The sequence below is a fragment of the Nannobrachium achirus genome (genome assembly GCF_963921795.1).
Source record: "Nannobrachium achirus genome assembly, chromosome: 19".
Lineage (NCBI taxonomy): Eukaryota > Metazoa > Chordata > Actinopteri > Myctophiformes > Myctophidae > Nannobrachium > Nannobrachium achirus.
This window is the reverse complement of record NC_137826.1, coordinates 12,303,840-12,328,935: the sequence shown is the minus strand read 5'-3', so window position 1 is coordinate 12,328,935 and position 25,096 is coordinate 12,303,840. Positions and strand designations below refer to the sequence as shown.

The following is a 25,096-nucleotide window of genomic DNA, read 5'->3' as shown; positions in this document are numbered from 1 at the left end:
ACAATGGTTAATAAAGAAATCTGAATCTGAATCTGAGTCTGATCTTCTCAATATCCACATTCTCCCCCGGTCTCTCAGGTCTGCCTCCTCCATCCAACTGACCCCCCCTGACAAACCCTCAGCCCGTGTGTCTACCATGGGGTTACAAGCCTTCAGCCCATCTTCCCCTCGCCTCTGGAACTCCCTCCCCCCTGACATCAGAAACTGCAACTCAACCCCCACATTTACAACCCATCTCAAAACCCACCTGTTTAGGCAGGCATATGACTAACCTCATTGAGTTCCGTTGCTCTGCTGCAAACTATTCTGCTCATGTTTTGAATTGTGATTTTGTATTAACTGTTGTTTTTAAATTGTTGTTCGGCGACCTTGAGTGACTTGAAAGGTGCCTTATAAATAAAATGTATTATTATTATTATGTCCAAAACGGTTACTTTTCAGGATTCAAATTGAAAACTATAAAAAAAGATCGACAAGCTCAAAACCTGCGACTCTTCTACTTTTAATGCCTCTGCTCAATGAATGTGGGGATGTCTCTCAAACCCTCTGGATAGGAAAGCAGAACATTATTGAGCGGCACCAAGAGAGCGCTCACGCCGAAGAATGCTGGACGCCGAGAGCGCTGAAACCAGATGCTCGGCGCTAGGAAAAGGAGGGCTCTTAATAGCGCGTCGAGATGCATGGCAGAAAGGCGCTGGCAGCTAAAAAAAAAACGGTTTCCGTGGACCCTAGGTAAAAGAGACCATCTGGTAAACTCATAAATATATTACATTTACATGCTCCTCAATCAGTACCAGCCCAAGCTACTGTACTTTATTACCTATATTCCCTGAGGACAACGGCTGTCGCGGTTGTAGTAGTCAGTGTACAGTGTAGCACGTACTTTACCGTAAGTTACCGTTTTAACCATCCTCACATAAAGCTTTTCATAGATCCCTTTATACTGTAGATCACTTTTATAGTCACTATAAAAGGAGGTATTACTCAACCGGTCATGTATCTTATAGAGAGTAGAAACCTGGTATTGCTGAACATATACTATTAGATGTAAACCATGACTTATCCACTAGCAGTACATTGTGTTGAATCAGCACATCCTATTTCCTCTCTAAGATATATTGAGAAGGTATCATTCTCCCCATGACCGAAAAAGAAGGTAACTTGGATGTTTTACTTTCCAGGAGGGAACATTATCGTCTGAGAACGGTGAAATCTCACTATTTCTACGTGTCATTATACTTCGACTGGGAGGGTCACCTGCGTTGGCAGGTTAGCTACTCGCCAGCGCCAGGGTTACTGAGGTTAGCGTTGGGGTTTGGGTTAGGTTTAGGCATAAAGGTTAACATTCACCAGCGTCTGCAGATTAGCTACTCGCCAGCGTTGGCAGGTTAGCATTTCACCAGGTTAACATTCACCCGCGTCAAAATACTGGGACGTAGAACACATGTTATGTTGAAAATATCGACACGTCAGAATTGGGACTTGAAATGTTTTCTCTGAACAGAAAACATTTATTGGATACGTAGAGTAAAAGCACCATCTGAGAACACTGTCAGTCAGAACACTCTCACAGACTCTCAATTAGTTTTCTCTGAACATTGGATACAGACAGTATTATATTAATCTTGAGCTGAGGTTTAACTTTTTGTCTATGAGAATTATATTGGAAATAATGTGTTTTTTACTTGTGTCTACCGTCATCGTTGATCTTGAAGCATGCCAAAGAGAAATGCGTATGGAGCCAGACACATTCTTTCCAGTCAGAATTAGCCATCTTGCATGCAAAAAATATGGAACATATTATGCATAAAAGCGTAAATACTGACATACATGTTTTTCATGATCCATCTGAATGACAATATTTTATCACTGCAATATATTATCAGCAGCCTCAGCATCATCCAGCACAGCTGCATCAGCGTTTCAGGCCAGGCTGAAAAATTCCAGAACAGTTTATGGTGGGTTTTCTATCTGAAAGGAAGCAGGTCTCTTTGTTTGGTCAGCTTAAAACTTAGCAGAATAACTTCAATTACATAGCTGAGCAAGCCTACGTTATTTCTTTCCCCCCTGGGTTAGGAGACAATACATAGTACATTGTCTGTACCTAGGGCTGTCACGATATGACATTTTACATGACGATTAATTGTCACTCAAATAATTGGCGATTAACGATTTAATTGTGTTTTTGTCGTTGATGATTACATTTCTGTTTGGCTTTTAGGCTTTGAAGTTGCACATGGCAGATATGACACATAACCTAAATATACAAATACATTACAGACATATTTGACAACTTAATACTTAAAAAAGAACATTGATAGTGGAAATAGCCGATCTACAAGCTCACAACAATCTGCTATTTCCACTATTTTTGACATGGAAACGATTATGACGATTATGAAAAATAATCACGATTATGTCAAATAATCACGATTAGACGATTATGTAATAATTGTGACAGCCCTAATCCGCACGTCATTGGCCACAGTGTCTGAGAACAGCTAATCCATGCCACTGTCTGGCTTTTTTTTTATTTTTTAAGGTCAAGTGATAAAGTGAAGTAGGAAATGCAATAGCCAGGCTCTGTGGAAAACAGGTCATTATTATTATTATAAGATACAATTGTCTGCAGTCAGTCTAAGAGGGGACAGGGGTTAATTAAAGCCTAACTGTGTTGCTGCCGTCTTTAGCCAGTTACACTGAGAGGCCTATCATTTTGCTTGGACACGTATCGTAGCTTAGAGAGATGATCCAAAAGCATTGCAAGTGTGTTGAAGGGTGTCAATATGAAATGCATTATTTATCGGCGTGAAATCAAACATTTTCACAGGAGCTTTGCTGACTGTTGAACAGAATGTACTTCGAAGAATACAAGACTTTTGATTGAATAGTCCCATAAGGGCGTGTTCCTTTCCACAGCACTGTAATTCTCAGACAGCAAACAGTACTGTACATACTGTACAGACAGCAGCAGACATCCAGGTCTGTTCAGCGTTGCCTGTTGTTTAAGTTGGCTATGTGACTGCAGGTATCAGGCTTTTCTAATAGTGAGCCCCTTCACCTCAGTGTTCTGTACAGCGCCCGGGGCGGGGAATTCGGATAAGTTGGTGATCGTTGGTGAAAGAAGTACTCAGAGTAAAAGTCCTGTATTCAAAATCTTACGCAAGTAAAAGTACAAAAGTATTGGCACCAATATACTTAAAGGTATATTCAGTGATTGTATTTCATTCAAATAAAGTTCAAATTGGTAAATTTTCCATTCATTCTCCTCACTAGAATGTGTGCTGACCATATAAGGACTTCCACCATAGCCCGTGTTACGAGCATAGCTAGATTCGGTTTTCAGAGGTGGCCAGCCAGTCCTCGACCAATCAGGGTAGAGTATGGCCTATGTTGATGTTTAGTTATGATAGTCAAAATACAAGTTTTGAGAACCACAGTCGCTCTGAATTAAGAACATCTGCTAAATGCCTAGATTGTAAACTACTGAACTCATAAAATGCCACAGTCTCGTAGTAAATCAGTATCATACATATCCTGAAGCTGGAGACGTAGGCCTACCAATATTCAGTGATTGGGTCTGATGATCAAAAGGAGAACATTATAATGGTGTAAAAAAAAACATTTCCACGCTGTAAGGGACAAGATGACCCCCGGCCACTTTCATTATCACTGAATACACCTTTAAAGTACCAAAAGTGAAAATTTCAAACATTCAAAAACAGGCTATTTACAAGCTCACAACACTTTACGATGGCGACGTGTGGTCAGCTTGTAGATCGTCTATTTTCAAATAGCTGAAGTATAAAATAGGGCTTAATGTGTTAATGTGCTATATGTCGGCCTGATGGTGGCGCTAAATGGGACAGATCCATGTTGATGACATAACTGTAGACACACTGTGTACCGCTTTGCGTGATTTTAGGGCAAAATCTGTAGGAGCAGTGTCCAAAAATGTGTTTTGCAAGAATCGGCCTCATGGTGGTGCTAGAAGAGGGCCATGTGAGAAATGAGCCAAGGAGTGTGTGTGCAAAGTTTGGCATGGATAGGGGCAACGGTGGCGGACATATGAGTAGGGGAAAAGTGTGACGTGACGTGACAGACTGACAGCCGGTGGGGTTTTTGATAGTAACTGCGATCTGATGGTCGCAACCAGTCAAATAATTGAAGCGGAGAAAAAAATACAATACTTGTCTCTGAGATGTAGTGCATGAAGTAGTAGTATAAAGTATTGAAAACAGCACCGTACAGTACTTGATAGAATTACTTTCCGCCACTGCTGTTCACCGTTACCGGTTCAAATTAAAGGCGTCTGTGAGTGCAAGGTACCAACCAAGGCTACACCCAAAGCGAGCCCCTTTGCACCTCAGTGTTGTGTTGTGTGTGTATGAGAGCCCAGAGCAGGGCATTGGAGTAAGCTGATGATTGAGTGGGTGTATGATGTTCCCTGCTATGGAGATTTCAATGCGTGCAATGGCTTTTGTTGTTTAGTTCTGTGAGGCTGGCTGTGGGGACACCAATAATCCCGTCAGCGGTGTTTGCCCCGGTTTAACCCATTTAGAACGGGTACACATTATTGTGTATCATTATTTTATGCTTTAACTATTGAAAAATAGCAGATATACAAGCTCACAGCGCGGCACCGAGTGCCGCGCTGCAAGCTTGTAGATCTGCTATTTTTGAAAAATCTTGAAAATTCGAATTTTGACCTGATTCTATAAGTGTCTTTTGAATCCTTCTAAGATTTTTTGAAAAACCTATGTTTCTATGTCAGCAATCTGGCTAGCCATCGTCAAAGAAAAGGTCATTTTCACTTAACTGGAGCTCAGTTAATCTGTTCTTGAGAGACTACTATGTCAGTGGTTCTCAAACCTTTTCATGTGAAGGACCCCCAAAATGATATGTATTTGGCCACGGACCCCCATCTCAAAATATTTAGTTCCAGGGACCACCCAGAAGCAAAATTTGAGTTACAAACGTTCGCTTTGAAAATATTCAAAGATTTGCACACATTTTCACAACTTTTTCAAAAATAGCAGATCTACAAGCTTGCATCGCGGCACTCGGTGCCGTGCTGTGAGCTTGTAAGTCTGCTATTTTTCACTGGTTAAAGCATTCAATAATCCTAGGCCTAAAAAAGCAGCTGGAACAGCGTAGTCCTGTAACTGCACGCAGCAGGTGATCGTTTCTTTAATTTACTGGTAGCTCTGACCAATGTTATAATATAAGACAGTATTAGTGTCTATTTGCGGGGGAATCACATTAAATTACTGTAATGACCGTTAGAATGAATTACTACCGTTAAGTGATGCTATTAATTTAGGAATCGTTTGCGGTCGGCTGGAAACCTTGAATGTCCAAAACCATTAAACATTTCAAAATAGTGAAAATAGCTGATGAACTCTTTTCACTATACTATTTTCTAAATAGCTGTACGAGCTCTTCTCACTACTTTTGTGAAACACTCTTGTATGATGAAGATTACGAAGAAACAAGTTGAAATATGGAGATATGAGGTTTCTGCCCGGCAGCGACGAAATCTATAAATTCTGCTTGTCCGTCCGTCCGTCCGTCCATCGCATACCTCGAGAACCCGCTCAGCCCATAGACTTCACACTGTTCTCGGCCAGCCAGACGGGCGTCTTGCCAAGAACAGTGTTGAGTGTGAAGTCGATGGGATGGATGAGCGCTTCTCCAGAACGCTGCAAGCAGCACATCCCGGAGGGCCAAGCAACTGTACCGCTTGAATAGTCACGCATGCAACAGCAGCACCACTGCACTATTGTAACATAGAAATTATTGTTTACTATCATGTTGTGTATTTATTTTATAAACAGTTTGCTAAAAAAAGAAAATCACACCTGTGTGAACTGAGCGGTGGTCGTGGAGGCTGTGCACTACTGGGTGGGTGCAGCGGGGTTAGTGTGCTTTACAATGCTGTAGTTTCTTCACACACTCTAATTTATTTGACCCTAAAACATTCAGTTTGTTAATAATAATAATAATACTTGACCACACATGCTGACCCACCCTTCCCCCCTGTGTGTGTGTGTGTGTGTGTGTGTGTGTGTGTGTGTGTGTGTGTGTGTGTGTGTGTGTGTGTGTGTGTGTGTGTGTGTGTGTGTGTGTGTGTGTGTGAGAGAGAGAACAACAGCGCCCCTCCCTTAACATGTGTGGTCAGAAAAGGTACTGCAGCCTTGAGGCTACATACAGACACGGACGGACGGCCGGCCGGACACACACACGGCCACGTATAGGAGACGGTGTGACCACCGCTCAAAAAGAGATCTGATCATTATGAGCTTGTAGAACAACAAAAACAATTATAAAATAAATATATATTTTTGCCTGGTGGTTAAATATCTGAAAACACAAATTGATATGAATCCAAAATACACTGATGATTGAAGCTGTCAAACAATTAAACTATATGGAATCTCTGATAAGGTTGTGGGGGGTCCCTGCTTCATCTCTCTCTCAACTAAGGGGTCCTTGGCCTGAAAACGAATGTGGTTAGAAGAGGACGTTGCAGGCTTGCTGTGGCTGGTGTAAGACCATTAGTGGAGCCTTTTAATTACCGTCTTGCATTTCTAATTGCTCTCCTTCTTCTCCTTGACCACTGTCTTTGTGCAGCCACCCTGGGGACCCTGGACTTCAGTCTGCTGTATGACCAGGAGAACAACGCACTACACTGTACCATCAACAAAGCCAAGGTGAGCACCACTGATAAGGAGGATACTGACCACTGCACCAACAACTCCTTCATGAAGAAGGCCTTGGGAGGCTTTTCATTCATTCCCTTTGTGGAAAGAGAAATTAATAAAAAAAAATGACTTTAGAGACTGGATCAATAATTCAGTCACTGCCTGTGTATTGACTAGCATGTGTAACATGGTTGAATAACAAGTGTGCGTTTGTGTGTGACCGTGCGTTTGTGTGTGACCGTGCCTGCGTGCCTGCTTGATGTGTGTCCGACTGTGCGTGACCTGTGTGTGTATTCATGCATGTCCATTCAGATTCTACTTGGGTTAACTACATTTATTATAAACAGAACTAGATAGGCTAACATTAATTTGATCTGTAGCACTGAAAGTACATGTTCTCTGATTGAATTGATTCAGTTTTTACCAATCAAGTAGAAAAGAAAAGATCCGCACACCAGGTAGCTCCCATTTGCAACGCTTTATTTTTGAAGTGATGTTTTGAGCACTAAGGCCGTTCTGCAGAAGTCTGAGGAGGAAGAGCCTGTTGGTGCTAGAATCATCATTACAAAAACAAAGCTTTGCAAATACAAGCTCCTTTTCCTTTATACACATCGTCTCTGTCAGTAGAAACCTCATACTGTATGTCCAAAACGTTTCAGCATTCAAATTCAAAAACAGCAAAAGTAACAGATCGGCATACTCGAAACGCTGTGCTTTTGCGTGACGCCATGATATGATCAAGTAGGTTGTTAATTTACGAAAGAACACAAAACAAGTTAAAATATCATCGCTGTCAGGTGGAAACCTTTTATGTCCAAAACTGTTTGTTTTGTATTTATCATTTTTAAAATGATTTAAACTAGTGAAAACAGCCGATCTACAAGCACACAACGCCTCGCGGTGTGCTTGTAGATCAGCTATTTCACTACTTTTGTGCAATGGCCTTGTATGATGAAGCAGTGCTTTACTTTGCGAAAAGAAAATTACAAATTTGAAACTTGGAGATTCGAGGTTTCTGCCCGACAGTGACGACATGGAGATGAGAGATTTCTGCCCGACATCAACGACATCCTTCCTTCTAAAGATGCGTGTGTCGTTTGCACAAGACATGTTTCTGCAGTGTAGGATGCACTGATGGCAGGCCTGATGGCAAGTCTCAATGAAATCCTGTTTTGATTAACAGACGGAGCCGCATTAAATCACCGCAGAGCGCAGTACTTATCATCTTTGTTCCCCCCTAATCACCACATACTGAAGGCAGAGCATTACCGAATGAGAACCATTGACTCAAACGCAACACTTGTATCAATCACTATGATCGACATACATATATAGTACTGTAAAGGTTACAGCAATATGTTGTAAAGATACATTACAGCATGTGTGCACGATGCAGATTGATATCTTTCCCATTTCTCTGTAATCCACAAAGCCTGACTGTTAATTCCTAGTGTCAATAATTGTTTTGTTATCAGTCAAAGGCTACATAATTCAATGGCTTTTCATTAATTGCCTACCCCACAATCATTCGGTGTGAGATCTGCTTTCGAGACAGACAGACACAGAGAGAGAGCGTTAGATTGGGTTAACACGGCCATGTTAAAAGTAAATACAAATGTACACAAATGCCTGTCACATGAAATAGACCCATTAATACCATTAAGAACAAATGACCAAAATAGCCTTTCCTCCAAATTACCTATTGATTAAGGCATGTTATATAAAAGCTAACAACCTGGGCTGTCCTCAGGAGCCCGTGGTGGTGTTCCCGGGTATGTCCTACACAATGTTGATTGTGTAACAATTCAAAGACTCTGACAGGCATGTTTGCCAAGATAAGTGCCACACAGAGGAGTGGGCAGCAGAGCTGTCACAACAGTGGGGCAGTGGTGTGGGCACCCGTCACTCTTGATTGATGGCAGCTATTTACTGGACTGCTAGACTCCTGGATGGATCTACACCACTGACAAGTCAACCAAAGAAACATTGTGGTTTGTGCTCCCACTGTTATAAACCTGTTTGGATTTTAGACACGTCTCTGGTGTTTGGCTGGGAAAACTTGCATGTCCAAAACCGTTTATTATTCATCATTAAAAAAAATTGTAGATCTGATATTTTCACTAGTTTTGTGCAACAGTCTTATATGATGATGAGGCAGGGCTTTCATTTACAAAATCACGTGCAAATTTGAAACTTGGATATACAAGGTTTCTGCCCGACAAGTGACGATGTACAGCAGTGGTTCTCAAACTTTAAAATGTCAAGGACCCACCATAACTCAGCACCAAATGGTGTTCAAATGGATGTGTACAAATGGAACCAAGTGGACCCTAACTGGTCCATTTGTACACTCTCTGTGTTACAGACCTACAGTACAGTATAAGGGTCTCTTTGGATCTCCCTCAAGGAGCCCCGAGGGTCCCTGGACCCAGTGTTGATTTCGTCAACTAAAATCCTATGAGATTTATGTCGACTAAAACTAGACTTTTCAGATGACTAAAATGTGACTAAAACCAAATGGAATTTTATTCAAAAGACTGACTAAAACTAACTGTTGTCAAAATCAACACTACCTGGACCCCACTTTGAGAACCACTGATGAACGGTATGGTTATCCTCAAACGCCACATGTGTTATAGAGGGCGCGTTCAGACGACGCCATTTCCACGAGAACACGCCAAAACGAAATGTCAGATATGCCTTCCGTTCAGACGACAACGGCATTTTAGGGAGTATTAGAAAAGCAACAATGAAAGACCAGGTTTTAGCGAGGAAAAGTTGACAATGGTCTCCCCTCGCGTCACCGCCTGAACAGCAGAAATGCAAGAAACGTCAAACCATGTGATGTCATGGCTCACGAGCAGACTACATGCACTCGTGCAGCCACGTTACCATAGTGAATGTAAACAAGGAAATCGAAGCGGCGTCACTCGTTTATCTGTGCGCCACCGCCACCTAGCGACAGGGCGTGCACATTACATCATTTTCAATGCTGGTTCCATTCCATGTATACGTAGAAGCACGCTAAGAAGTGAGAACGCAGCAACATTTTGCTGTTTTTTTCTTGAGACCGTTGTCGTCTAAACATGGCCTTAGACAGCATGTTGTTTAGACAGAAAGACATGCTAGCTTTGACGTTTTAACTGGTATCCTGGTTACTTTGCAGCACTTAATTGTTTTCTTTGCACTCTGTTTACATGACCGTTTACCCTGTCGTGTGTTGACTGAGGCTCGTGCCATTTACTCCAATCTTGCAATTTGCAAGTTGCTCTGGATAAGAGCATCAGCTGAATGCATGAATTGTAAATCAATGGTTCTCAACCTTTTCTGGATCAGGGCCCACTTGAGAAAACCTTGAAAGCGTTTGTGGCCCACCCATCTGACCACTTAACATGGCAGGTCAGGTGAGGGCATTTCCAGAGAATTCTATTTTTTTACAATATCTTTATTGCCATTTGTCATTTATATAAAACATGACAATAGTATGACTCATGTTGGTTTGGTTGATTGAATGATCAGTCAATCGATTGTGTTCCACCGTGAATCAATGGAATTACATACTTTAAAGACAGGGTGCCATGATTTTCTTCCCCCTACAACATGATCATCAGGTATTATTGTGACCGTAGGTCGCAGTTTAGTATGTGAACGGTCACAGCTTTCCGTATGTGTGTATCTCTGTGTGTATCTCTGTCTATAACGCCTGACACTGTGGTTCTATGGGTTTGTCGCTCTGACATCATGCTCTGACATCACTGTGATGTCAGGGGAACCTCTCTTAACAGAATGGGTTTGCCGCTCTGACATCACACTCTGCTTCACTGTGATGTCATGTCACACTAAAGAATCCCTTTTATGCCCATATATGGAGTTCCCTGATGTCACCAATATTAAGCCCATATCTAACAGGACTTCATATGGGAATGCCCATATATGGAGGCCACATCGGCCACATACCACACTAACGGCTGGTTCTACAGACAGGGATCTCCATGCTGGGCATAACAGGGTATGTCAGATGTCATAGACATCATAGAACTTTCACATGACAAATAACTGAGTAAGCATGTTTGGGTTCTCACAGCATATCTCCATATACAGTACATGGATCTCCATATATGGGTACCAGGGGTCTCCATATATGGGTAACTGGTCCGATATACATCACTGGCCAGATGGCCAAGAATTGGCGCGACCTCTGATTATACTGATTATAATTTTTTTTAAGTATACGGAAAGTGTTAAAACTATGTTTTTTGAATGTGGCCACACCCACCTGTTCATTGAGTATCACTGGTATTCAGGTGGGTGGTGACCCAGCTGAAGTTGAAAAGGGGAGGGGATGATTGTATGATGTCATTAAAGCAGTGTATTTCAATTGGGCCTTTTGAGCTTTCAGGAAGAAACCAAAAATACATAGGGAAGACATATTTGCATATTATAACCACACCTGGGGGGGTCTATTGAAAGTAATTTTAACTCCATAGACACAACCAAAACAGAAAAAGTACAAAATGATGGCACCACCTCTTTAAGTTCCTATTTTATCACTTTTTAATATTAATGTCATATTATCATCAAAACCTTAGTGTTTGCCAATGAATTCGGGGGCCCACCTGCAACACCCTCGCAGGTTGAGAACGGCTTTGCATCGTATGGTATTTCTCTGTATCTTACAATACCTTGTTCCCATTCTTGGCCGGGCCAGATAGTACGTCGAACTCGCCAATAGCTTGACATAGTGCCCCTGCATCTCAAATGAGCAGCCTGTTAATTAAAACCTATAGATTCAGACTCCCGCCCATGTCATTTCCTGGAAGAAGCGGTTTGCTCCAAGAGCAGTGGAAACACCGCTTTGTGCACTAATGAAATCTGGGGGTTGTCATCGATCCCCTGGTGAGTAGGAAACCTTAATGGGTTAAGGAGATCGGCGCGCGTGTGTGTGTGTGTGTGTGTGTGTGTGTGTGTGTGTGTGTGTGTGTGTGTGTGTGTGTGTGTGTGTGTGTGTGTGTTTTAACGTGTGCGTGCATGCGTATTCTGCTGTAGCGGCAATCACAGCATTATGGGGTATTGACGGTGGAGCTCAAAACAAAACAAAAACGTCCAGGCGACAAAATGTTCCAGAAGAGGTTAATACCGGTGTCTGAACAGTCACAACAGATACAGGTGTGTTATGCTGTTCATGTATATAATGTGAGCAACTGGTATCATGTTGTTATTTGTACTGTAGATGAAATCTGCATTTGATGGTTGGATTATAATGCCACAAAGCATGAGTTGGGTGGAAACCTTATATGTCCAAAACGTTACAGTTCAGGAGATGGAAAAAAGAACCTCTGTTCCAACGTAGCCACTTTTTTCACAAGACATCGTTAAATACTTTTCATTGGTTAAATATTTATAGAACCCACAGACAAACTTATAGCAAATCTACCAGTGCAAGTTCACAACTTTGCTTCTTTTGTTTTGTGTGACTGACACTTGTAGTATGAGGCAGTGGGGCATTCATTTTACGGAAAAACATAAAAGTTTAAATAGGGAGATACACAGGTTCAGCGCGATATTCTATGGCTGGTATAGTGGCTGTTTTATCCCATTCAGCGAAATTCCACTGGCTGTCAATTTGAGTTTTCTCTGTACTCTGGGGGTTTGTGTATCCTCCAGTAGATACAACTGCAACCTCTTAACATTTAATTACATCTCTTACCTTGAACTGATGTGTTATACTGATACACTATATACTATACAGTATGTGTGTGTGTATATACTATACAGTATGTGTGTGTGTATATATATATATATATATATATATATATATATATATATATATATATATATATATATATATATATATATACACGCGCACACACACACAGGTGCACACGCGCGCACGCACACACACACAGTGTATTCCTCCACCATTACAGTCTGGCAAATAAAAGGTACAGTAAGCACGGCCTATTTGTGAGCCATTGACAGCAAAACACTCACTTTGTCAAAGTGAGCTTTGTTTCATGTGAGCACGCACCCGTGCGCGCACACACACACACACACACACACACACACACACACACACACACACACACACACACACACACACACACACACACACACACACACACACACACACACACACACACACACACACACACACACACACACACACACATTCTCACATAACTTAACTTCTTAGGACCTCTGACTAATGCTGAACGTTTTAGGACCACCCTTTCTAGACATTGTAGAAACATATGCTTTACACCCCTGAACATGAAAAAAAATCTATTTTAATACTATCACCGCAGATTTAAAGAAGGGAACATTCTAGACATTGTCATTTTTACTGTACTTGTTAGGACCACTCTTTCTAGACATCGTAGAAACATATGCATTACACTCCTGAACATGAAAAAAAATCTATTTTAATACTATCACCTCAGATTTAAAGAAGGGAACATTCTAGACATTGTCATTTTTACTGTACTTGTTAGGACCGTCTAAAAAAGGGGGGGAAAAAAGGTAAAACTTTTTGTTAACTTTAATGTATCGTCTCTTATGAGCTTAATCAAATATACTGTATAGAATGAATCACCCGTTTTTAATGTGATAGAAATAAAAACAGCTTTAGTTCACTTAACCAAATAGTTTTAATCTATCCTCCAGATGTAGTTTGTCTTGGAGGGGGGGAAACATACTGCAAAATCTCCATGGCCATATCAGAGGGTCGCAACACAGCCCTATCTAGACCTAGGAGTAAAAGCATTAATGTAGACATGAGAAATCAATGCCTCAAATGGCAGTACAGTTTAGCAGTGGTGTAAAAAGTAATCAAATGTTTTAGTAAAAGTACCAATGGCACCAAAGGCCTGTTTTCAAGATGTTACTTGAGTAAAAGACTTTTGTATCAAAATGTAAAGCACAAAACTAAAATGTTAAAATAAAACAGGTTATACCTCTTGTGTAGCACTCGTTTTCTTTTTTGAATTTTGACTGCATAAACCTATACAAATATTTCAAGATTGTTATATCAGATGTCTACTGCGATGTCCGTTTTATATACTGTACACATTAACATGGCATCAAAACATCTCACAACTGGCATTTAAAGAAGGAAGCATACTCTGGAGTGTGAATGTATATATCTATTGGCCTGAATGGTGGACTGCGACATCTACTCCAAAAAACACAACTGCAGTTCCATCAAAACTTTATCCTGCACGTGTGCACAACCCGACTGAAATACAATAAGGCCTTTTCTACGGCTAAGAACTGGTTTGGTTCTTCGGGGATGAACCAGTGGTGAGTGTTTCCACCGAGAACCAAGTTGGTTCCGAACTGTAAAAGTTGGTTCGGGATTGGAACCACAAATTCCTTGTTTTTGCAGTGAACCGTGGAACTGAAATGGGGACAACGGTTCTGGTTCAATCTGGTGGAAACGCAAGTCTGTTCCCGGCCGGTTAACAGAAACGAACCAAGGTTCGGTAAATGACACCGCCATCATTGGCCTGATTACAGATAATAATGAGAACTGGCAACTGAGAGGAAGCGAGAGACTTGACATGGCGGTGTCAGGATAACAAAACAATCAAAGAAAAAAAAGTCAGACACATTAGAAATGTCAAACAGACATAAGACTCCAGCACAAAAGGTTTATTCAGAAACATTAATTCACAACCCCTTAAATCATACATGGGCAACTGGTGGCCCGGGGGCCACATGCAGCCCCCACCTTTAGTCAATGCGGCCCTCAGGTCAGAATCCTGAATATATTATTGATTTCAGCAGTTACAATTGCAAACATGAACTGCTTAAATTCTGTCTATATTAGTAGCTTAATGACCACTAGTATAGTAGTATTAAAATGTATTTTTTATGTCCAATGTATTTGTAATCAGGTTCATAAAGTTAACATGAGTATATAAATACATGCATTTGAAATTAAATCAAAATGTTACATTTCAGGATTCCAATTAAGAAATAACTAAAAATAATTCAGGATTCCAAATTAAAAGAAGCAAAAATAGCCGATCTACAAGCTCAAAATGCATCGCAGCGCGATGCGTTTTGAGCTTGTAGATCGGCTATTTTTGCTCGATTGTATGCAATACTAGAATGGCAAAGTAGGATGTAGCAATATGCAATGTGGCCCTCTGGAGTGAAGGTGGAAATATAGTGGCCCTCGCCATCATCAAAGTTGCCCACCCCTGCCTTAAATTAAGAGAGACTTGGACGATCCGAAGCAAAGCAACAGAACCCCCATACAACTTCTTCCCACAATATTTTTAACCACAATGACGGTGCCTGAACAATGCAAAGCATCATGAGAGAACACATGTAAGACTGCGATTCTATTCGTTTAAGTCAGGTCGTCCAAAAACATTGCCAAACTGGTGGTACTTCTAGCAACAAAGAGCCAATGTCACCAGTCCAAAGGAAAAAAAAGGGAAGACCAACAGTAGACGTCCAATTCATACTGAAGATTCAGACGAAGACTGCAATTCTGTTCATCTAAGTCAGGTCATCCAAAAAAAATGGCGAAAAAAAATACCATCAGAAGAGACACTTTTGCCTTTTTTGCGGCGAACCACAGGCAAAAATAGCTAGACATATGGAGCGACGGCATAAAGAAGAACTGGAGGTGGCTAATGCACTCATGTATGCAAAGAGGTCGAAGGAGAGGAAGGCTCAGCTGGCCCTGCTTAGAAAAAAAGTTAATCAGGCAAATAACATTGAAACTATCAAGGAAGGCAAAGGGGTAATGGTTCCTTGTAAACAAGAGAGCGATGCGAAGACAAACTTTCGTCATTATGCACATTGTATAGGGTGCGGTGGTTGTTATAAAAGGAAGTTCATGTGGAAGCATGCTAAACGCTGCACACTAGCCCGGGAGATTCGCAGTACAATGTCTGTAAAGACACAAATCCAGGTTCTCTGTGCTGGTGGTCAACCAGTACCTAATACTGTGAGGAAGAAGCTATGGAATCTTGTTAATACAATGAAGCGGGATGACATTTCCCATGCTGTCAAAGGAGATGCATACATTCTGAAGGTTGGAGAAAAATTGTTTAACAAACAGCGTGACACTCCCACACAATCTAATAATGTTCGGCAACTCATGCGGGGACTGGGGGATCTGCTGATCCACGGGCGGACGATGACCCCCGTAAAAGAGGTTAAGGATTATGTCCATCCACAACATTTTATGCACTTTATCGGTGCTGTCTATGCAACAGCTAAGTATGTAGAAGAGACAAACAGATTTGGGAAACCCTCACTGGCATTAAAGTTAGGAATGCACATGCAGAAAGTAGCTGATGTCTTAGAGGCTGAGGCCCTTTCGTCACAGAACAATGATTTGAAGCAGTCTGTCCAAGGATTCAGACAACTGTACAGTCTTTGGTGGAATGAACTCGTCTCTTCTGCTGCTCTTGAAGAGCTTAAATGGAACAAGCCTAAGATACTTCCGTTGGCAGAAGATGTAAAGAAAATTCACATCCACATGAGTGAAAAGCAGAAACACTTCTATAATGAGCTTTTGGGAAACAAACCCATGACTGAGAGAAAAATAATTTGGAGCAATCTTGCCAAAGTCACTCTGGCACAGGTGATCCTTTTCACCGGTTGTTGGTTCTGACTCTGCCTCAGTACTAGATTCTTCCGAAGCCCTTGGCTTGTAAGTGCGGTCACTCCCATCGCAGGTAGTTTCAGAGTCCATGTCTTCGGTCAGCTACAACAGAAACACAGATGTTTGTTACCGCAGTTACATAAGTCAAGAAGCAGAAACATTAACAACCTTTAAAAATATTTAAGATCTTTTGAAGTGGGGATGTAGATGAAGCTCATCCATAGCCAATGTTTTTTTTACTACCTACAGTAAAAGGTGTACAGCCAATTTGGAGAGTCAGGCAACAGGACAGGGATGGAGTCTTGGACAAGCAAGTTCAGTAAGAGATGCCATTCCATCCACTGAAACCTTCCTCAGAATCATATTTGTAAGATATTTAGTTTAGTAAGATATTTAGTATCTTACTCAAATTGCCCGTCCGACAAAATTAAACCAAATCCGTTTGACTACCTACTACCTACTAACTACTACTGCAGACGGGCAAAGCTTAGAGTATAGATAAGTAAACCGTACAACCATACTTCAAAAGATCTGAACTATCCCTTAACTGTTCTGCTGCCCTTGACGACGCTCACCGTCAGTGAAAGGGTTAACACCATGGCGCGGTTGACGGCGAGGACTGTCAATCTTACTGTATATACAGTAAAGATATTATTATCTATATTATATAGATGGTAACTGAGCTGAATGAAGTAAATGAGTTCAGTACCTTGTGCGCTACGCTGCGTCCTCTGCTGCGAGTCCTAGGCCGGAACCTTGAGCGTCTGTGCGGCCGGCTCTTGGCACTGGTTCTGTCCTCGCTCTGAGTACTGCGACTGGACACTGACCTTGACCGTGAATAGACACTGCGGCCGTTATCCCTGTACAATTGACAATGTAGGCATTAGAGCAGACACTTTAGTGCAGAACAACTTACTACATGCTATGGCAATTAACCCATTTAGGCCTAGAATTATTGACTGCTTTAACCAGTGAAAAATAGCAGATATACAAGCTCCGCGCTGCGAGCTTGTAGATATTTAAATCATAAAATACTGTGAAAATAAAGATAAACGGCTTTGGTTCATTATACCAGTTTCAATTACATTTTATGTGTAGTGCAATCCACCTCCCCAGATGGCTATCTTGCACACTTTACAGAAAGTCTCTAGGTTATCATATTGGAAAATCGCAGATTCACATATGAAATCGTGTGGTGTGTACCTGGAGCCATCTCCAGGACTGAAGCTGCGGCTTAAAGAGCGCCGGCGGCTGTTGACACTGGTTCTCTCCTCACTCAGTCCCTTAAACCAGGAAACTGACCTGGAACGTGAACGGCCAGTTTGTCTGGTCCCTGTACAATTGACAATGTAGGCATTAGAGCAGACACTCACTCCTAATGCAGAGTGACTTAGTACATGTAGAGGAAAGTAAAACAATTAAGCTAAAACATAAGTAATCATAGTCAATGTACAACTACTGCTAACCTGTCTTTACTGGGGCTGCATCTCTTAGGGGGACCATTGTTGTGGCTGGTGGGCATCAATACACCCTTTCTGTAATGACAACAGGTTTTAACGTTAGCGGTGAAAATTTATGACAGTGTATCGTGACACAAATGCATGGTGTAGTGTTACTGTGTCACTAAAACACGTTTTAAAAGTCTGGAATAAAGTAACTTGTTTAAGAAATCAGCAGTCTGTACTGTCACTGTACTATTGCAGACCCCCAGTTGAAAACAAGATGGACCTCCACAAGAGAAGATTTACGGCTTAAGCAGTGATTCTCAAGCATTTTAATTTGCCCCAGTTTGAAATCCATTGAGCTACGGACCCCCATTTAATGTAATTTCTATCTCTGTGACTCTTATTTATTTAGTATAATCAATTTGAATGTAACTTCGAGTGTACAAATGGAACCAAATGGACTCACGGTTCCATTCCATTTGCACACTCTCAGAGTTACAGAGCGATAAGGTTCCATTTGATTCGTAACTATCCATCTATCTGGGGCCCCCTGGACCCTACTTTGAGAACAATGTGGACACAAAACTTTATCCAGGGGTTCTAGAGAGTTACTACAGGGGCCACAAAATCTTTGTGTGATGTAACCTTTTTACATCTACCCCTTGTACCCTAGCGTCCCTCCCTATTCTGAGGGGAAAATTTGCCATACATATAGAAAAGATCTACAAGCTCACACTAGTGAGAGGCGTTGGGCCAGCACTACTACAACGACATGTGTGTACCTGTTCTGTAGGTGACGAGGGGGGGCGGAACCAAGCAGCCCGCCGGTCAGCTCGCTCCCTCCTCTAGGAGATGCAGATGTCTGCACAGAAAACAAATGCAACTGTTGACAGGGGTCACCAACATGTCCGTACGTGGACAGATGTGTCTGTGACAAGACTTGGCCTCGTCCGAGGCACAATAATAAAAATCAAGACATTTTCTCCCAAATATGTTATAGCCAGACTGATGCATCGTGAGTGTTTTGAGCTTGTAGATCAGCTATTTACACTTTTTGTATTAGTCACTTTTTTGGTCAATGAAAACTGGTCACATTTTAGTCTAGTTTTAGTCATTGACAATAAAGGGTATGGGTTGTCATTTTACAATAAAAAAGCAAGATTAGCAGATCTACAAGCTCATCACAGAATCTCACTTTGCCACCCAACTACTAATGAATGCATTCCAGATAAGATGCATGTTCTGATTGAGTTTGCATTTATATATGTTTATATGTATGTTTATTCATATGTACTTGTAGAACTGGAGAGCTTCCCCTCCACTAAACCCCTGCTCTCTACAAGTTGTAACTCTGACAGTGTACAAATAGAATCAAATGGACCCTAATGGGTGCATTTGGTGCCATTTCTACACTGTCAAGAGTTAAGGGGAGACCTTGAAATGTTAAGTTTGAGAAACGTTATTTAGGGCAGTGGTTCTAAAACTTGAGGTCAACCACACACAAACTGCAACATCAGATAGCAACTAGCAGCCTAATTGCCATACACATAGGTTAACATGGTTGAGATACTATTAGGAAAATAAATGCCTTTACAAAGTCCATTTCACTCCAAACAACATGAACACAGTGGCACTGTGAATATAGGTACATAGCAAAGCCTTCTAGGTGGATTCCATGCACACAGTAACAATAAACAGCTTTTGAAATCTCAACCAAAAATGACAGTGAAAGCAGTGCTTTGCTATCACAATGCAACCTAAACACACTGTAACTATATGAACACAAGCACAACTCATTTTGAACAGTTGCTCATGATTGCAGGGAGCATGGTAAAACTGAACGTTTGTCCCAAAAGTTGTGTTTCATTACTGCTAAGTACAGCGTGCTGTGTATGCCAATTCAACAGCATGGAGCCAGCTTGAATGAAACACTTTAAACACGTTGTGGAAACGAACATTAGGCACAAATTGATTGCACTTTCAATTTTTAATTCATCTTACCTTACAGCTGTCCGGCAAAATGTTTTCTTTGTTGACTGAATAAAACACACAAGGCATCATGTTGTCTGACGAAAAGAACGCTGTGTTTGTGTGACTGCTCAGTGCTCACTCTGCACCAGCTGCTTCTACACAATCAACTCGACAATGACGGTGGGGGAGGGGAGGTATGGGCTGCTGCTCAGTGCTCTGTCTGCGCCAGGTGCTTCTACCACACAATCAACTCGACACTGACAGTGGGTGGGGGAGGGGAAGTATGGGCTGCATGCAGGCTCGCAGAGAGACAGCCAACACTAGAGATGGGATTTATGGCTCTTTGAAGTGAGCCGTCCTTTCAAATAGCCGTTCAAAAGACTGGCTCATTTGAGTTACTAGTTACTTTGTAGATTTTGATTATAATAATTACAAATAACTTCAACCCTATATACATTTATTTCTGACATACATAGGTACATACCTGCCATTTGAAAATAGCCGAACTACAAGTTCAAATGATTTTTCTACATTTTACTCATTGGAAAACCTGTGAAACAGGACATTCTGCATAATAAATACTTTCTACTATTGGTACTTTGTAGGCTACTTTAATTATATTTTGATACCTTCTACTATTGGTACTTTGTAGGCTACTTTAATTATATTTTGATACCACTTTTACTCAAGTATATTAACATTCCAACCTTCTACTTGTGCACCACATGTTCATTAGAAAGGAACGGTTCCCTATACTGCGAACCGGATCCCATCGCTCATTTCAAAGAGCCGTTCAAAAGACTCGATTCGTTCGCGAACGTCCCATCTCTAGCCAACACCGTTTTTTCTTACCAGTTGGTTTTAAGACATGGTTCTCAAACCTTTTGGGTCAAGGCACCCCATAAATAGTTGTTTCAACCAAGATAATACCCTTTTTGGTTACTTGGAACTGACTGAAAATGACTTTGTACTTCAAGTTTAAAAGTATGTAAAATAATACTGTCCATAATTATAGTCTAGTATCCAGGTATGGATCCCATGCACCTAAGAGGAACATTTTTTCATTCATTTAGTGGCAGGACATACATTTCTCTGTGTCAATGAGTGAGTAAAATAAATAAACAAGTCTGCATTTCTCAACACAACAACATTATTCTGGTTGACTAAAGGAGTACATTATGCCAGTGGTTCTCAACCTGTGGGTCGGGACCCCCAGAGGGGTCCCCAAATTATTTTTGGGGGTCCCCAGTAGTTTAGCTAAATGTTAACATTGTTTTCTCACTCAAAAGTAAACAGACCAACATACAGTAGTAGTAGTAAGTGTATAGAGGGTATCTGCACATTTCTAAAGTGACAATTTAAGGACTTTAAAGATCTTTTTAGTACCTCTGGTCAAACATTGGTCAAATTGTCAAATATTAGGGAGAAATTGTGAAAATAGCCGATCTACATGCTCACCACACATGCTATTTTCAGAATGGAATAGATGGGGTCAAACTAAACGTAATGCCAACTCCTACAATTCCAAGTGCTCGTCATGGTGGGGGGTCCCTCGTTCAAATATGATTATTTTGGGGGTCACGGCCAGAAAAGGTTGAGAACCACTGCATTATGCTACCAAAATGAACACATCAGCTGGTAGAAATGTGACTATTGGAAGCTACTTAGCTCCAGCCAAACAATGTAGGAGCCTGTGACAGATCACAGGACACCAGTCTGTGTGTCATGTGCCTACAGCAGGGGTGCCCAAAAGGTAGATGGTGATCTACCAGTAGATCACCAAGGGTGTGCAGGTAGACCACATATGCCTCTAGAAATATATAATTAAAATATAAAAAGAAATGGTCAATATGACATCAAGAAGGCCTGTCAGCTCCCTTCATAGCTTCTAAAGTAGGCAAACCTCCAATGCAATGCTTTGTTCAAGAGTCAGTAGCATTACAAAGAACCCCAAATCCTACCACTTCCATACAGAATGGGATGAAGACATTTCCCCCAGTATTTCCCATTTATTTCCCCCTTACAGTAAGTTTGTTCGTCTAAAATGTAACGCCAGTGCTGCTATTCCAAAGCCCCCCTCAGGCCCTCAGCTGAAACATTTTGGATGGGTAGATCATGTTGAGCTAGTCATTTTAAAAGTAGATCTCACGTTAAAAAAGTGTGGGCACCCCTGACCTACAGTATATTATACAGGAGAATTGATAACCCTGCACTCACCTCCATTTGTATATGTTGTTATATGTTATGTTTGTTATATGTACATGAGATGACTGACAAGAGTATCACCCACAGAGCAACCAGTGTAACAATCATTTAACTTTCTGGACAGGTCATCCATATATAAAAATATATAAATTGCCTAACCCCATTACTGACCTGGAAAGGCTCAGAGATAGAATTGCCCCATTTCACTTGAAACGTCTGCTGTAACTGGCCTATAACAATAGGCCAGGAATCTGACCAGAAATCTTGGAACCCCTCTATCAATCAGTTTCATAAATAACTTGGCATGGTTTATTTTATCAAAAGCCTGACTGGCATCAATAAAACACAAAAATAAAGTAGAATTCTGGCTATTTTATGTCAACCAGCTCTTTTAAGGCATAGATACATAGGTCAGTGCTGTGTTTACTTATAAAATCCAAACTGATTGTCTGCAGTGTGAACATACAGCTCCAAAGTTTATTAATTTAAAATTATTCTTTCCAATATTTTAGATATGACACTGGCAAGGGCAACAGATGCTATTTAGCTTCCCAGCCTTATCTTTGAGGACTGGCACCAACAGCACAGACATAATAGACTGAGGCAGGACACCATGAATCATGAGACCTGTGAAACACATGGCAAGCAGTGGACATAGCCTATAGCTGGAGTACCTAAGGCAGACCCGGGCATTATAAGGCCCAGGGGCCACATGCGGCCCTTTGGCTGACTCTAACCGGCCACCTGACAGGTTAGTAGGGAATAAGAAAATGACTCTGACCGGCCACCTGACAGGTTAGTAGGGAATAAGAAAATGAAGTTGTTTCTAATGTTATCTTATGTTCTAAATTTGCTTCCCTTGTTTCAACAGTACGTCACTTGGAGTTACTGTAATTTAGCTTTGTTTCATATTGAGCATCATGTCAAGTTATTTGAATCAAACAGCACACTGAGATGAGCTGCCAACTTTAATGTAATTTGGACATTGTTGCAAACTTAAAATACCATAACATCTGGAATAATATAACATAATGAATGTTTATTGAAATCGTCTCTATTTTTAATTAGCATGTAATGTCTATCTACCTGTAGTTTTGGGGGAAATTTGGGGGACTGAAATTTCAAGCATCATCGTCAGCATGGCTAAATAGAAAACATCTCCATGCATGGCCCCAGTTACTCTCTCTGCATGATGTACAGTATGTGTTCCAGAAGCAGGAGGTCTACATGTGCAGCAGGCTGGCCTTTGTTTGCCTATACGTGAAGCGTGTTGTTGCAGACTGGAGGTCAATGCTTTGTTCACACAAGTGTTAAATTGCTCTACTTCCTGATAGGAATCATTGCTAATATAGTGTTTGTTCAATGACAGTGAATAGCTCAATATTGTGATAGCAGGCCTAATCGTTGCTAAAAAGTGTTTGTTAAAATGTAACAAACACTAGTATGCTCAGTCTATAGCAACGACTACTATCATGATATAGAGCTATTCACTGTTATTTATCAGTTAAATAAACCCTGAGAAGGAGTGGGAATGGATGATTGTAATGATAAAATGTAATTACCGTATATATAATGTATAGGCTATTATAATACTAGGAAGACGCCTGAGGGCGGGAAGCGACGCACGAATGTCACATTTGCGCGACCACAGGTCGCAGTTTACTCAGTCGCGGGGAATCTATTAGTGTAGAGGTCAGGTCCATGTATAGAGAAGTAGTAGTAGTATGATCCAGTGCCCATGTTGCCATGACAACATATTCATTGTAGAAATGTCCATTTATGTAGATCTCAGTAGTATCTTTCTGCCTGTATCCCTTGTATGTCCATATGTGGAGATAAAAGAGCTACAGGCTTTATGTTTTATGTTTTATGTTTATGTTTTATGTTTATTAAAGGATCCCCATTAGAGACTCATGAATGAGCCTCTAGTCTTCCTGGGGTCCTGAATCAGGCAAATACAATACAAATATACAATTAAAAAATAAAAATACTTAATGCTTAATCCCAGACTGTCTGTCTGGGGTTAGACAATAAACTCCATATTTGGGTATCGGTCTGACAGGCATTTTCAGCTGACAATGTATGTATGGAGATGATTGCCCATAATGGAGGTTTCGGTTTATTTTTGACTGGCATTTTCAGCTGACAACATATGTATGGAGATGATTGCCCATATATGGAGGTCTCAGTCTGTCTGTGTCCCATTTATGCCCATATATGGAGATCTTGGTATCTTCCTGCCTGTAGTCCTTTTATGTCCATATATGGAGATAAAAGGGCTGTCTGTCTGGGGTTAGACAAAATAATTCAGAGTGACGTCAGTGACGTCACAGTCACCATGATGATGTCATATGGGCTGCCAGACACTTGTTACGATGAGTCAACATGATGATATCATCAGTATTCCTGGCACATATATGGAGTAGGGCTGCAACTAACTATTATTTTCATAATCGGTTAATCGGACGATTATTTAAACGATTAGTCGATTAATTGTATTATGGCACTTATTTAGCTCCTCATAAATTTGAATTTTAGGTTATTTTAGAGGAAGTTCTAACTAACAAAACTACATTAAAGATGAACAATTCATTGAAAATTGCCAATTAAGTTATTATTCAAAAAGAGACAAAAAAAAGAGACACATTTATTAGTTTTTTCATTCTATATATTTTATGTTCTTCAATGTAGATGTATCCTTCAATGGCATTTACAAAACACACAGGCGCTAGTCTCACTGCAATTGCATAACTTGACCAGGCAGATTTGCACTTCAAAATTCTACACACACCAGTAATTAAAATATTAAGTTCGCCAGATGGTCCTAAGTAGGACACACACAAGAAAACACACACTCGAAATTCTACACACACCATTCTACACACACCAAATGTAAAAATGACTCCTTTTTAGGACCATATATAAAAATGCCTCCTTTTTAGGACCATGCCAATTTCAACACCAGGCATGTTAAAATGACATTATCTATCTGTTATAGTGGTCAAACCTACTTAGGACCATGATTTTGGTCCTAACTTGGTCAACGGTCCTAATACGGAAGGTGGTTTTCTTAGTAACGGTCCTAAGTAGGTGAGTAATGTAAGAACACACACACACACACACACACACACACACACACACACACA

The 25,096-nt window shown here is 40.9% G+C and overlaps 1 protein-coding gene across 1 annotated transcript in view; it reads left to right on the top strand.

The window, feature by feature from the left end:
* Positions 1 to 25,096, top strand: part of doc2b (double C2-like domains, beta) — a gene marked incomplete at both ends in the record, with an annotated part of 177,156 nt that overhangs the window by 91,674 nt on the left and 60,386 nt on the right. Inside the window, one exon of the mRNA XM_080748791.1 lies at positions 6,634 to 6,713. Coding sequence (XP_080604917.1) covers positions 6,634 to 6,713 — 80 coding nt within the window. The remainder of the gene's footprint in view (positions 1 to 6,633; positions 6,714 to 25,096) is intronic.